Source organism: Halichoeres trimaculatus, unplaced genomic scaffold (genome assembly GCF_033239565.1).
Source record: "Halichoeres trimaculatus isolate MK-OKI-2021-1 unplaced genomic scaffold, fHalTri1.1 fHalTri1_scaffold_18, whole genome shotgun sequence".
Classification (NCBI taxonomy): domain Eukaryota; kingdom Metazoa; phylum Chordata; class Actinopteri; order Labriformes; family Labridae; genus Halichoeres; species Halichoeres trimaculatus.
Genome location: NW_027437196.1, coordinates 27,374,166 through 27,389,315, shown reverse-complemented (window position 1 = coordinate 27,389,315; position 15,150 = coordinate 27,374,166). Strand labels below are relative to the sequence as shown.

The 15,150-nt window shown below is 39.6% G+C and overlaps 1 protein-coding gene across 3 annotated transcripts in view; it reads left to right on the top strand.

Moving 5' to 3' along the window:
• Positions 1 to 203: 203 nt before the first annotated feature.
• snx7 (sorting nexin 7) overlaps positions 204 to 15,150 on the top strand; it is a 70,237-nt gene continuing 55,290 nt past the window's right edge. The window contains exons 1-5 of one of the 3 annotated variants that reach the window (XM_074694086.1): positions 204 to 391; positions 10,878 to 11,066; positions 11,795 to 11,905; positions 13,609 to 13,767; positions 13,997 to 14,195. In XM_074694086.1, the coding sequence (XP_074550187.1) occupies positions 308 to 391; positions 10,878 to 11,066; positions 11,795 to 11,905; positions 13,609 to 13,767; positions 13,997 to 14,195 (742 nt within the window). In that variant the 5' untranslated portion in view covers positions 204 to 307. Of the gene's footprint in view, positions 392 to 8,711; positions 8,796 to 10,877; positions 11,067 to 11,794; positions 11,906 to 13,608; positions 13,768 to 13,996; positions 14,196 to 15,150 lie in introns of those variants that run through there. The other 2 variants (XM_074694084.1, XM_074694085.1) reach the window with 2 other exon arrangements.

The window sequence follows — 15,150 nt, the reverse complement described above, 5'->3', positions numbered from 1 at the left end:
AGTGACATTTATTTAGTCTTTACTGTTACAAAAAAAAAATGTAGAACATGCTTACTATCAACACTCGCGCCTTTGTTTAATATCCGTGACGTGCCGTAAGATTTGTTTATAAAATAACACTGATCTTGGGTACGAAACTTAAAATTTCTGAAAAATGAGCGAAGCCGCGGGGCTTTTATTTTGAAAGCTGACAGGAAGTGCTGCTCTTCCACGCTACCGATACTTTCCTGCTGGTCTGAAGTTGTGGTGGAAGTTTACCACAGCCCTATCTAATGAACTTAGTTCATTTAAAAAGTGTGACAGAGAGATGAGTGGACAGACGGTCCCTGCAGACTTCTCAGAACACATGTTGGACCTGGACGAGGACGAAGACCTGGAGGTTTTCAGCAAGGTAAAAAAAAAAAAACTGTAAACAAGACGAGAGCTTCCAAGTGTTCAAACGCCTACTTCTTGCTACGTGTGTTTGTTTGCCACAGGTAGCAGACTAGATTTTCTTGCTCAAACTCCCAGTTCTGGTAGATTACATGGTTGGAAAGTTTTCCCACAGCCTGTGCGGAATGCTGTGACAGACTGTAGAAACCGTTTGCCTGTTTCAGTGAAACGGGCTGAGAGGGAAGCACGGCCAATTTCCTTGATCAGCTGATGGTTTGACCTTAGAACCCAACTGTCCTCTCTGCTGTAAGTCAATGTATGGAAATAAATAGGCCAGAGCTAACTTTGTGTTCTTATAAAGTTAGGCGTTACTTTCTGAAAAGTTTACCTCCAGGAAAAACACACAGTGACTCAATCCTGTGTATCCTCATTTAACTCAGGTAGCTCCACTAATTCTCAAAGCCAGACAACTCTGAACGAAAAAAATGAAGCCGAATTAGAGTATGGGCTTTGAATAATATGTAGGTACATAAAATATACAATCACGTTTCGAAAATGTTTATATTAACGAGGGCTTTATCATATTGTTGCATTTTAATGAGCAGTTTGGTGCGACGTAAACGTAACTCTTCTTCTACGAGCGTAACGGCACTTTATTCACCTCTAAGTTTGAATCAGATTGATAATTTGGTCATAAGCTTAAACAGTGGAAGACATTGTGGTAAAATGATAAAGAGGCACCTCTTTAGGAATTATTTGGAAGCTTATAATTTCAATGAACACTGGCCACATCACCCAGTGTAATAATACATCATAAATAGTGTGCCTTGTGTATTTCAATTGTATGTATTTCACTTGTATGTATTAATGTATTTTTAAACTTTATACTCTGCTGCGTGTGAAAATTGTACATTTGGCATTGCAGAGATTAAGATTGGTGGTAAGAAAGTGTTTTTCTTTCACTGTGTGTTTTTCCTGGGATTGGTGTGACTCACCATTGAACCAAATAAATGTACAATAGAGTTATATGTTGTCTTATTTACTACTGGTTGTCACACTGCGGGTTCAAAGAGTACATAAAGAGTCAGTTTAAAGCTTTACATTAAACAGCCTGGCACAAGTTCTGCTATTGAGAAGCTGATGTGTTTTCACTGTTACTGAGGTGTGGACACTTTTGTGCTGACTGTTTGAAGACGGCTGCCACATGTTGAAATGTTGCTTCAGTGGTGCATCTTGAGAGGACAGTTTATTGTACTCTTTGATTCAGTCATATCTCCAGTGATCACTGCATGTCAGAAAATCCCTCCATCAAGAGGGTTCATCTCTTACATTGGTAGGGTAAAAAAAAGAGTCACAACATTAACAAGCCGCTTTCTCACTACTTTTGTCGGCTAAAAAAAAACGTTTCTCCTGAAGCATCTAAACAGAGACTAGCAGAGGCTTAAGAAATGGAGATAGGACACAGGAGCAACAAGAAAACAGGAATATCTGCCCTCAGTTACTCAGCTGGGGGATAAGACAAACCACTCAAAATGTGAGCTGAACCAGGCCTGCTTTTAATTATTTTCAGCCTGTTGTTTGGTTTAATAGTTGTTCACCTCACATGCTTTTATCTTGTCTTTTGAAATATGTAGAAAAACAGTATTTCTGCAGTTTTTATTTATTAATTTAAAGTCTTTGATTTGCTGTTCCATCCTTCAGTCCAGCAGTCTACATGCTGAAATTTTCTTGGGCAGGGTACCAGGCCAGAAGTTTTTCCATGAGACATTTCCATCAATAAATGTCTGTGAATGTGATTAGTCAAGGACTAATAGTCAGTTTGGCACTTTGCGTCCTGGCCTCTTCCATCATTGCATGGATGGAGCAGTGACTGGGGGACTGATGACAGGAAGTGTGAGACATTTTTAGTGGTTAGAATAATCAAAATGTGCCCATAAGTGCAGTTAATCAACGTTAACTAGGCCCAGCTGTCATGTAGGCACATGTTCATCTGTAACCAGGCTCAAGAGTCAGGTATTTGCAGATGAAGGGACTTTTCATTTATTTTGGTGTTTCACTTCAGTTGGAGTTGGTTGGCTTAGCTACATATTCAACAAACAACAATTTAATAACCCACTTTTTAACAGAATTAGCAGAAGTATTTACAGACTGTTTTTTTTTTCTCTAAACTTTCAGTTATTAAACTTGACAGTTTTGTCCATATAAGGGCATGGCTGACTTGGCTGACAGGTCTTTTTCAAATGTTGAGTCCAGCATTTCCATTGTGGTCCCTGTCGATGATAGGCTTCAAAACTGGTGAGAAGTATGGAAGCAAAAAAGAGACATAATTATTTGAATTTTAACAGCCACTGAATGTTAAAGATGCTATGAGGAGTATCTATTTTAAATGGACTGCCTTGCCACCTTCTGGCCTGGAGTCTCACACACACTGTGGTAAAGGTGTCACTTTTGTGTTTGTTTTGGAACAAATTTTCTTTGTTCAAGTCAACTTTTACTGGATACAATGCGACAAAGTAAGATATTTATCAGTTCATGTAGCGCCGTTGTTTGAAACGTGACAACAAGCAAACAACGTAAGTTTGTACCGCACATCAGTAGCTGGCTAACTGTAGCGCTACTAGAGGCCCAGTGCCATGACGTATCCATAGGCTAACATGACAGCAAGCTAACTTTCAGTTCGAGAAGTTATCCATATGTAGCGCTGACAGCCCGATCCTGTGAGACATGTCTGTAATGTGTAATGTCAGTGAATCCTGGTTCTGTCCTGTCAGCCATCTACCAATCAGAGCTAACGTAACCTCACTCTTCATTTTATTGATAGACTCTAAAGTTTGAACAGACCACTGCAGAATAACTGCTGACTGTGGGTTGGAATGAACAAACAGTTTAGCCCTTTCAGCCTTTAGCTCGTGTTTTAGCCTTTAGCTTGTGCTCTATCTCTCTCCTGTTTATCTTTCTTCTGCTCTTCTGTCCTTTTTCTGTCTGACAGTTAGGCTCCAGTGTCCACCATCACTACAAAACTAATCACAGAAATCGCCTTAAGCAGAGGAAAACACAGATCTCTCTTCTCTGTACTAAACTTCGCCAGTCGGCATGGTTTTGTCATAGAGACTTGTTATGGAGACTAAATCAGGTCCTGCTCGACCCAATCGAGCTAAAAAGCTAAAAAGTAGCATTTATTTGTCCTGAATTTGTCTATTTAAACTTCAGATCCAAAACTTGAATAAATAAATCCATTATTAAAAATTCAGATCCAAATATTCAATTTTCTTCATTAAATAAAATAAAAAAAACGATTCAGGTTGCTCATTCAGTTCTAAATTGAACTCCTCAAATTCTGATTAGAAAATTAAAGTTGAAAAATGTAGATGCCAACATCCAGTTTGCCCAAGACAGGAAAGTAAGGGTGTACTGATCACAATTTTCTGGTCGATCTTTAAAAAGCCTGATCTGCTGATACCAGTTTTGGCCGATACTGATTTTTATTTTTTATAACTTACAGCATATACCTCTAATGTTCCAATATTATTTTATTGAAAATCATTGAACAATACCTGTGAAACAATGAAATCTTTATGCTTTAACTTGAACAACCAAAAAGTGTCCTGAGTTTTAGGTCTCAGATCAAAAATCAACAACCGCTGGCTGTCAGACCTTCCCAAAGGTATATAAGATCAGTTTCATATGTAAGGATGGGCTGATCACCTATCCCCTAAAATTAAGGAAATTGGTACATGCATGTCTACAGGAAAGGCAATATAATCAATGAACCCATATACACTGCTGGCTCAGTCTACTTCCCCCGTCCAGCCTTGATTGGGCTTGTTTAAACACAAAAAGCTGTACTACTTACTTGAGCCCTGTCATTTCCTGCGGCTGTCATCGTTGACAGTTTTCACATTTGTAGCTGTTTGAGACACTTCTTTTGTGGATCACATGATTGACAGACTCTGCTCTCTAAAAGGCCAGAGTTGGTTCGATTGCATTCAGGCTCGATTTCCTTTCTTGTCCAGGGTTGTCTGGGGGGATGTTGTGATCTGAATTTTTCTACTTGAATTTTCAGATCTGAATTTGAAAAATTCAACTTGAGCAACCTTGGTGTTTTCGTTGTTGAATTACGAAACCAGATTTTTTTTAGATCTAGTTTTCATAGTAAAAAGATCTAATGGTATATATTCAATGGTGTTTTTGTTTTAGTATTTGTATAATATCCAGTGGCTGTTCAGATTTGTCTCATTTTTGCCTCCATACATGAGCAGTACTTGGATGTATTATACAGTCAGTTGTTGGCGCATGGATGCGCTGAAGGGAAGCAGTAGGAGCTGCAGTCTGGCTCTTGCTTCATTCCTGTTTGAACAGGGGCTTTCAGATCGACATGATGAGCAAAAAAAGCAGAAAGCAAGGGAAAGACATGTAATCACACGCAAACATACTATGAAGTTAAACAAATCCTCTGTGTTGTGACAGTTTAAGAAAGATTTTATAAAGCTGTTTCTTTTTCTATCATCTTTCATCATTTAACAAACCCCTTTTTTATTCTTAACAAACCTTAATTATGACTGCATGACTCAACAAGATATATAAAGGTCCCATTTTGTTGTGTGTATCTAACGTTTAAGGGAACCAAAGCTGCTTCCAGCAGGGCTGAAACAGTACTTCCTCTTTACAGCAGATAATAACACAGTCAGCGTTTATTTGCATGAGCATACTTTCATGGAAAACAGGTATCTTGTGGTGTTCATTGTTATATTTTATTGCAGTTGACTTGATGTGTATTGTGTAATTTTATTTAAAGTTGATCCAGTCTTGATTTAAATATTTGTAACAGTCCTGCAGTTTATATGTGAGCTCCTCATTGGTTAATGTGGTACTTGTCTGCAGGCATGACACTCCAACATAAATCCATGAATTGGAACATACAGTGAGGACGCCATGTAAGAAACATGTAGCTGAAGTGCACAGCTTCCTCTTCAGCTGAAACATGTCATTACTTCAGCTGCTTTGCTGCTAGAAGTTTACCACAGGCTTCCACCTCTGCATCAACACTCCAGAAAAAGCGACAGAGTGAGAGCTCTTCACTGCGTATTTCTGGTCAGATGATAACCAGACTGTCTCCGGGAAAAGTTTGTCATCCTTGTTTTGTAGTGTGGAGCCGTGTGGCAGGGGGAGGGCTCTGGATCCACTGCTGACCTCAGCAGTTTCTCAGGTGTTGTTCCATCACAGAGAGCTGCAGGCTGCACTGTTATGGTTCACTGCTGTTCAGCTGAAAAAACTCAGTCCCTTTAGTGTGTTAAGTTCACTGTGGAAATACATGCTGTTCAATGAGTCACAGTGATGTTGCATTTAGGTACAATCAAATATACTCCAGTGAGAAGAATTTTACTTACAGCTACCAAATGAATTATAAATAATCTCTATTTATCATTACATACAAGTAGATGTGGGATTAAATGTGGGTGGAGACAGTAAAATTGCCATCAATACCTGTGCCATACGAAAACACATGTAAAAAACAATCACTCCTCAAATCATCTCGTTAAAGTCCCTGTGTGGAGTTTCTAAGTGATCTTGACAAAGTCTCCCTTCCAGATATATGCCTGATTATAATCCACACTTTAGAATGAGATTATCGGCGCCAATGTAGGTTATTCCTAAATGCTACTTCTTAGCTTCTGTATTGGGTCGAGCAGGACAGGACAAGTCTCTGACAACACCACGCCGGCTGATAAAGTTCAGTAGAGAGAAGAGAGATCTGTGTTTTTCTCTGCTGAAAACAGTTTCCTTTGATTAATTTTGTAGTGATGGTGGACACTGGAGCCTAACTGTCAGACAGAAAAAGGACAGAAGAGCAGCAGAAAGATAATCAGGAGAGAACTAGAGCACGAGCTAGAGGCCAAAAGGAGCCAATGGCTAAAACACAAGCTAATGGTTAAAACATGGGCTAAACTGTTCATTCCAACCAGGGATATATCAATTATTGGCCAGGCTGATTATTGGTGCCAATATTTGGCATTTTTAAGCATATCTACAGTGGCCTTGAAAAAAAAAAATCTGACAAAACTATTTAAAACTGTGTTATTTTGGCTTTGATGCAGGCAGCCACGTCACTCTGTCTGCAGTCAGTACTCTATCTCCAGCATTGTCCCACCCACTGTACCATCTGATTGGTTACATGCAGAGCCATGGCTTGAATAACAGCCAATCAGCACTGAAAGCTGTGGATACCCAGTGCTCACACACAATGTGCATAGGAGAAAGGGTTTTGCTAAGTGGGGAGGCTTTGGAGAGTTGATGTGTTTTGGAGGCAAGTTTAGAAAGACGATGATGTGGCTGACTGGGGATTTAATTTAAAAAAAACAGACGCGCTGTGGAAGGATAAACATGGGGGTTTAGTGGTGAAGCACATGTACGCAAACATCCACTTCTAATGCTCTTTAACTGTTCTTTATTTCTAACATTGCGCAAATCCAAGGATGCTTCATACAAGATAAATCACAGAACAGCAAAACTAATGTGGTGTTGGAAGTGGCAGTCAACATCAAGTGTCGCTCCCACCCCACCTGTAGTCAGCAAACCAGCTTTTAACCACTGAGACACACCCACAGTGACATTCCCACCACTCAAGTACCAGCAGAGTGTACACACCCCCACCACATCATAACACAAAACTTACCAGCACATCACACAGAATCACACGGCTCCTACTGATGAACACCTCCCAAAATTGTAATAAACATCTCAGTCCTAGTTTTTTTAAGTGTTTATTGAACTGAAAACATGCTGCTGAGCCTGGGAGCTGTTTAATAAACATATGCTTAAACGCTTTCAAACATGGTCAGTGTTGGAGTTTGTCCCTTCTAAATTTTGGCCCCAATATTTTAACTTTCACTGCAAATACATATCAGCTCTAGATATTGGTTATCGGCCTCCTTGACTACTAATAATCAGTTTAGACTCTGAAAAAAACATATCTATCTATCTCTAACTCCATCCCACTGTCAGCAGTTATTCTGCAGTGGTCTGTTCAAACTTGAGAGTCTATCAATGAAATGAAGAGTGAGGTTAGGTTAGTAAAAAGTTGTTAAAAAAAAAAAAAAAGATTTGATCTCTACTCATTTCCAAAACAAACACATGCCTTGTTAGGAGTCACGCCTTCACGACAGTGTGTGTGTGACTCAGGGCAAAAGGTGGCGTGGCACTAATCAAATACTGGCAGATTCTCTGTGAAACTTAAAAAAAAACCTTTTCTATTTGTTATTAAATCTGAATGATACAAAATCTGATTATCTGAGATTGATTTTAATTCTTGACTAGAAGATGCTGTCAGTGTCAAATTTGATACCCTTTTTTTTTTAAACAGGAGTCCAACTCTCTTGCAGTTGACTGCTGTGAATTTGTCCAGGTTGAAAACCAGCAAAAGTTCCAGTTTTTATACAAAGTTAACTCTAAAGTCTGTGTAAAGAGGACGGGATGGTCTAATTGGGGATTAATCCATTTCATTTCACTTTTTCCGAAGCATATTTAGCCTCAATCAGTGCTCACCCCACACACCATCTGGATAGGTTTGCAAATTGAAACTGCGCCCACAGGGCCCAGATGGCTTCTGGAGTTTGTACTACAGATCAACTGGATGTTTCACTGTTGAAAATCCTAACTCCTGAAAGTCAGGGTGGTTACAGACTCCAAAACTGGTGACATATGCTGCTTTGAATGCAGAATATGTTGACTAAATCTTACATAAAGCTAATATATGGTATTATAGAAGCATGTGATGCTTGTGGGAAAAGAACAACACTTTATTTAGGATGCTCACTTTACAATGACTCATTACTCACTCTAGAATTAAAACATTCATCAGCCCTGAAATGTCTGGTTGTTGTTTGGTTGGCTGGCAGAATGGACATCTCAACCGTGACTCTGATTCATTTTCCTTGCGGTTCCTGTTGCCGTTAAAATACTAAAGGGATTATTTAAATGGGAGTTATGTCTGTAAGCTGCCATTGTGTTTTTTAACCATATGTCTGTTTATATTATCTTTAGCTGCTTCTTGAGTTTACACAAATGTTGCACGACAGTTAGCCAGCTTCTTTTCTCCTCACTCTTTTTCCCTCCATCAACCATCTTGTCAGGTAACCCAGTGTTTCCCAATCCTGGTCCTGGGGGACCCCCTGCCCTGCATGTTTTAGATGTTACCCCACTCCAGCACACCTGATTCAAATGAATGTCTCGTTATCAGGCTGGAGCAGAGCTTGATGACGAGCTGATCATTTGAATCAGGTGTGTTGGAGTTGGGAACATAAAAAACATACAGGGCAGGGGGTCCTCCAGGACCAGGATTGGGAAACACTGAGGTAACCTATTACTACCACCAAAGTGAGCATTGTCTGCAGCTTCATCTTAATCAAATCCTTAAGATGCTTGAGGTAAAATATGTTTTTGCACTTCAGGGTATATTTTGTACTGTATCTATGATGCAAATTTGCATACTGTCAAATGGCAAAGCCCCAATTCAACCAGGACTTATGGATAGCAGCAAAAGAGGAAAATTCAATTTCATTCATTTGAATCTGTATGTTTCTGAAAGAGGGTTGGTGCAACCTCCTCCCTAAATGTTAAATGCCATTGAGATAACATTAGAACAGGCAAGAGGAAAAAAAAATAAAAAAATTCAGTCCATCAAATCAACAACAGAAAAAATGTGAGACCAGGTCTGTGATTTTCCCGTGAAATTAGGCTACTTTCTTGGTTCTGCTATAGGTAGAGTTTACTCTCCATTGGTTGAGGACCAATTTTGTGTCAAGGAAATTCGTAAGAGGTGTCAATATCCATATTAGAAATAAACTACTTTGGTAAAGCATCAACTGATTCCATGTGTAGAAAAACAGGCAAGTTGCACAAAGAATTTGACACACATATACATTCTCACATGGACCTATAGTCCTGCCAGCAGGCACAAACACAGAAACGTGACCGCACAGCTATATATATTTCATGTATACATTAGTTCTGCAGTATGATAAGGTGTTTGTCTTAATATTTTGGGGCCCTCAAGATTTTTAATTCAATTTTTATACTCTAGAGTGCGATTTGATTCAATGTCAATTCCATTCAGTAATAATTTAAATTAGGGATGGGTACCTTTCACATTTGAAACGATATGGTGCCAATGCTCGGTACCTGACAAGCGGTACTGGTACTCAATGGTACCAATTTTCGATACTTTTTTGGGTTTATGTGGTACTTAAAATTATCCATTTGTTTGATAACAAAGTTTAATTTTTTCAATTTAACATATTCTTTACTAAATAACCTTGCAATGCTGTGTTAATGCCCAGTATGGAAAAATCACCTTCTCCTCCACTCCCTCACAGTCACAAGGATGCATTTAGGTACCTAAACGTGGTACCTTTTGATTTTACATGAATTGGTTCCTGGTACTTTTGACAGTACCTATAAAAGTACCTAATTCAGTGCCTATCCCTAATTAAGATGCTTTGGTTTTTGATTTTCATGCCCATGTGAACATATGTGGTATGTCACCTCATATTTTAGAGCAATAAAACAACCCAAATGTCAGACTTTAAAGTTGAAGGAGCTGGCTCTACACTGCTGCTGCTTTGGCTGCCATTTTATTGTTGTTTTGTCTAGTATGGCCCCTGTCCACACAATGCCAATAACAAACATAGCACCCCACCCCAACTGGCCAGGAGGTGAATCGATTCAGTGGAATTTGAATTAGTTGAGGAAATATTGGAATGTATTGAATAATCAATATTGGATAGGTTAAAGCAGTGGTCCCCAACCCCGGGCCATGGACTGGTACCGGTCTGTGAGTCAATTGGTACTGGGCCACACATAAAAAATACTCAGCTTACATTATTTCAGTTTGATTCATTATTTAACTCTGAGCAATGTTTTATTTTGAAAAATGACCAGCTTCTCTCTGTCATATCCGTCTATGACTCATTCTTGACACCAAACCCCTGCAACATGGACAAAAACAAATATCTTTGGAGAGTTTCTTTAGGCAGGGTAAAAAAAATAGTGAGGAGACAGAAGAAGAGCTTGTCAGTGAAAATATTGTCTGCCATTAAACTTGTCTGTGGCGCAAAATAGGTTGGGGACTGCTGTGTTAAAGGGAAACATGAACATATAAAGGGATTCTTTGCATGTGCTCCGATTTATAGAGCCTTTAATAAGTTAATTATTTTGATTAAACACCTGTGTGGGGGAAAACACCCCCCTTCTCTTTTCTGAGTGAATATAGTGTGTTTCACAGATTCTTGTAGTGTTGGGCTGGTTCTGTTTGCTGATGGACAGATATTTCTCGCAGACATGGTAACCCTGAACTAGTATGCATAGTTGCTTGATGGCATCTGAAATTATTCTCAACTCTCTAAAAGATTCCCCTCTAAATGTGAGACACTGAAACTGCTGTTTTTAACTCATAATATTTATCTATCTTGAGGCTGTTTTCTAACCCTGGCTCTCTATTGATTGATCAGAACACGTCCTTGGCAGATGGAAGTCCCATGCCTAACTCTCCCAGCTCCATGGTCAACCAGTACAGACTGGAAGATGAAGAGGAGGAGGAGCGGGATGCTCAAACCAAGGACATCTTCATCACAGTGGATAACCCAGAGAGCCATGTCACTGCACTTGAAACCTTCATCATGTACAGAGTGGTTACCAAGGTAAGGAGGCATTACAGTTCACTTCTGTATCTATGAACATGGTATCTTAGCTAGCATTATGGTACACAGGTAAGTCAAAGTAAAATGTTTAATCATACATTTTATAGTGTCTCGAACTTAAATAATTTAAGGGGTAACATTAAAACTTGACACTCCTCTGTCAGAATAACAAGAGTGCAAACCTGACTGTTGATGGAAATAGGAGGAAGGAGGATGGAAAGTTAATAAAAAGGAGGTCAGAGCTGAATGTTTGCAAAGCTGGCTAAACTCTTTTACCAGACTCTGGTCCAACTCCCTGTGCTACGATCCAGTGTGATCAAAACTGTGCTGACAGTGCAGCCGAGGCCTTTTACAGAGCACGAGGATTTATTACTGAACTCTGGCTCGGGTGCACTCTGTGCAGAGTGTAACACTGAGTGTTAAAACTGTAGATTTATGATAAACAGAAAGGTGCTGTACTCTGGTCAACTGGAGAGATTAAGTTTTGGGTCAGACCTGTCTACTTTGTTTCTTCTCTTCAATCTAAAACTGAGGAAGCGTCAACAGTCTGTCACTCTGGTGCTGCAGTTGGTCTGACCTTAGTTCTACTTCCTGTGTAAAGTTCCTTGTCATCTTTTGAGTTCACATCTGTGAATCATTTAGCACGACCATGTCAAGTATAGCCATCCCCACACACAGAGAAAAAAACTCTTATTATATCTGCACTGATGACTAACTTTCCTCTACAGACCACGCGGAGTGAGTTTGACTCGAGTGAGTATGAGGTACGTCGGCGCTACCAGGACTTCCTGTGGCTCCGAAGCAGACTCGAGGAAAGCCACCCGACACTCATTGTCCATGTATGTATCAAAACACATCATCTGTTTAACATGTTTGTATTGCTGCTGCATCCACCTGGATCAAACCAGGTTCACACCAGGGTGTCTCAATTTTTTTATAGCTGTAAGCCCCACATTCTGAATAATACTGCAAGAAACGTAAAAAAAATGCTCAAGTTTTAGTTTCAAGGGGGCCTTGTCTCAAAATCAAGGCTGGAATGGGTTTTTATTTATTCATTCATTTATTTAAGTGAAGAAATAACTTAGGGGGAAGGGTCTGCAGGGATTTCATCACTTGTTAGTCAACACAACATTCAAATTTGGCTCCTCCTCCTTGGCTCAGTGCCAGCGGCAGCACACACCCACCGCCTCCGACCGAACATGTGAACACACTCATTAGCCCAGCAACCACCTGTAGCATCATGTTTCTACATGGGAGAGACTCGAGAGCCCTGCACCTGACTTAGCATGTTAGCACAAGCTAATCACAGGTATATGACACGTATCTGCTTAGCAGAAAGCCAACTTGCATTGCTCCTGGTCCCTTGCTGCTCTCTCAAGTTCCTGGAAGTGAGTGAAAGTAGAGCCAAGCTTCAAGTTTAGGAAAAAGCTTTATATGTTTGACGTTTCATTTCACTTTGTTGTGTTTTTCTTCCTTCTTCCATCCACTATCGTAGCTGCTCGGATTAGCTTCTTTTACTCATTATGATAAACACAAAGTCACTTGTGCACTGGGCACGCTGTGATTGGCTGAGGTAACCACACTTACTTTCCACGAAGAAACACAAACAAAACATCAACATACAGGCAGAGGAGGGGTTGAGGCAGACGCAGACACTGAGACACATGTATAACAGCGCATACATACTACGTTTTAATTAAACATATATGTTAATTGAAGAAGGGGTGAGTTAAAAAAAAAAAGGTATTGCTTAATCCTACTCCTTTTTGGGCATGTTAAGGTGCATACTGTTGTTGTTTTGATAATTCTTACTAGTTTGTTTGTTGTTGTTTTTTTTGTTGTTGTTTTTTTGTTTTTTTTTTGTTTCGATTTTTTTCCTCCACTTCTTTTGTTATTCACACATATTTTTGAAATAAAGCATTCATTCATTCATTCATCCATCCATTCATTCATCCATCCATTCATTCATTGAGCAGGATTATTCCTGCAAAAGTACACATTTTATTTTTGGGGAAAATTCTGCATACCCTACCTTTAAAGAGATTACCAGTGACAAATCAGTTGTATCTGTTTAGGTCGGGTTCCTGTGATGCATCATTAGTATGATCCTCTGTTTGTCAAGGTTTTGCCAATAAAACATTTCAAATCCGTTGAAAGCTTTCCCAGTGTGACATTTTAAATCTTGTTTTCATTCCTAGACTCCCTGATTGTTTGATCAAGCTTTTCTTTATAAAGATGTTGCACTTTATGAAACTTTAAGCAGAGAGTTGCGTGGAAGTGAGGCTTTCACCGCTTTAGAACAGAGATCCTGTATGTTACAGTCTGAGAAAAATAGATGATTCAAGTGTTTATTTTTGATTCCTCTCCTCTTAAGCTTCTTATGGCAGTACAGGTTTATTTTACCTGTTGGAGTGTTTTGTTGGATAAGGGATTGTTTCTGTTGACCCTCTGTGTCTGGGAGCCAGGCAGATCTGCTGTCTTCATGTTGTGTTTACTTATGTTGTCCTCTGTTATATTTGTTCACGTCCTGCTGTTTCCTCAGCCGCTGCCGGAGAAGTTTGTCATGAAAGGCATGGTGGAACGCTTCAACGATGACTTCATCGAGACCAGGAGGAAAGCTCTGCATCGCTTCCTCGACAAGATCTCCGAGCATCCCATACTGTCCTACAGCCAGCACCTCAAAGTCTTCCTCACAGCAGAGGTCTTTCCTTTTCCCTCATACACACACAGATACACAGAAACAAAGACCAATCCCTGGAGATGACTAACTAAAGCCACAAAAAGTCATTTGGTTTCAGAATGAGAAGAATTAGCTTTATTTTGCAAACCACAGATCTTACTTTTGAGCCATAAAATGTTTCCACAGCTGTTGCCCAGTTGATTAACTTCAGTGCACATTAAATTCAAGTCATGTTGTTTGTCTCCATCAGGATTTCTCGGCTCACAGGAAACAGGGTCCGGGTTTTCTGAGCAGGATGGGTGAGACGGTGAAGGCAATGGCCAACTCTGTACGAGGCCTGAGGAGCCGGTCGGAGGAGTTCACTCTGATGCAGGAGTATGTGGAGGAATTCAGTAACAAGATCGGCTCAGTGGATAAAGTCACTCAGAGGATCATCAAAGAACAGAGAGGTACTATGAGAAAGGTAGTTAGAGAAATTAATTTAAAGGACACTGCACCTGCAGAAACAAAGCAAATCAAGTTTCTGTTTTTAAGTGGTGAAAAAAGGGAAAAAGAAAAAGTGATTGTCCTTTAATGAAAAGTCTCACTGAGTGTTTGGATCCCAGCTCCGTGTTGGATCACTTGGTAAGTCCTGCTTCATCAAAAACGGGCAATATTATGTGGACAATCTTAAGATAAGGCAGATAAGGTGCAAATATCACCATCCCTTACCACTTCATTCCTTACTTTGCTGTTGAGCCTCATTTATGCTAAGACTTGAAGTCTATGCCATGGGTCTGCACAGCCCTCTTTGTTGCCATAGACTATTTAATATATGTATACAGGCTCTGTGACTGCTCCCATTTTTTCCGATAGAAAAATGTAACAGGAGTGTTGACCTCAACCACGCTTTGTTTGAGTTAGGGTGAGGCAAAGAGGCGCCCTTTAGCCTCTTCACAGACTCCTGGGTGGAACTGGTCTATGTCAGTTGGTGTAACCAGGTTTGTCAAAAAAATCTGATATTGCACAAAAAAGTTGTTATTATTATGATTTTATCATAATTTTAATGTTGTACTGACTCACCCAGTACAACAAAACCATATTATCAAATTTAGAAATGACATATTTTAAATGTACTTTAAGATGATATTTCGTAAACAAATCATTCCATCAGTAAACTTTCATAACTTCTAAAGAAGGTGAGTTATCTAATACTCATTGTGTTTTTGTTGTTACACTAATTGACAGTTTAATGGGACCAATTCTTTCATTGGTTAAAAGTGGTGGAAATGTCAGATAAATACTCTGACACCAACAGAAATGCAAAGTACAAATGTAAACAAACACCTAACATGCTGTTTGAACATGTTTAGGCTGCCATAGCATGCAAGTTTGATAAGTTATAAAAGATTCAGCCCCACACAT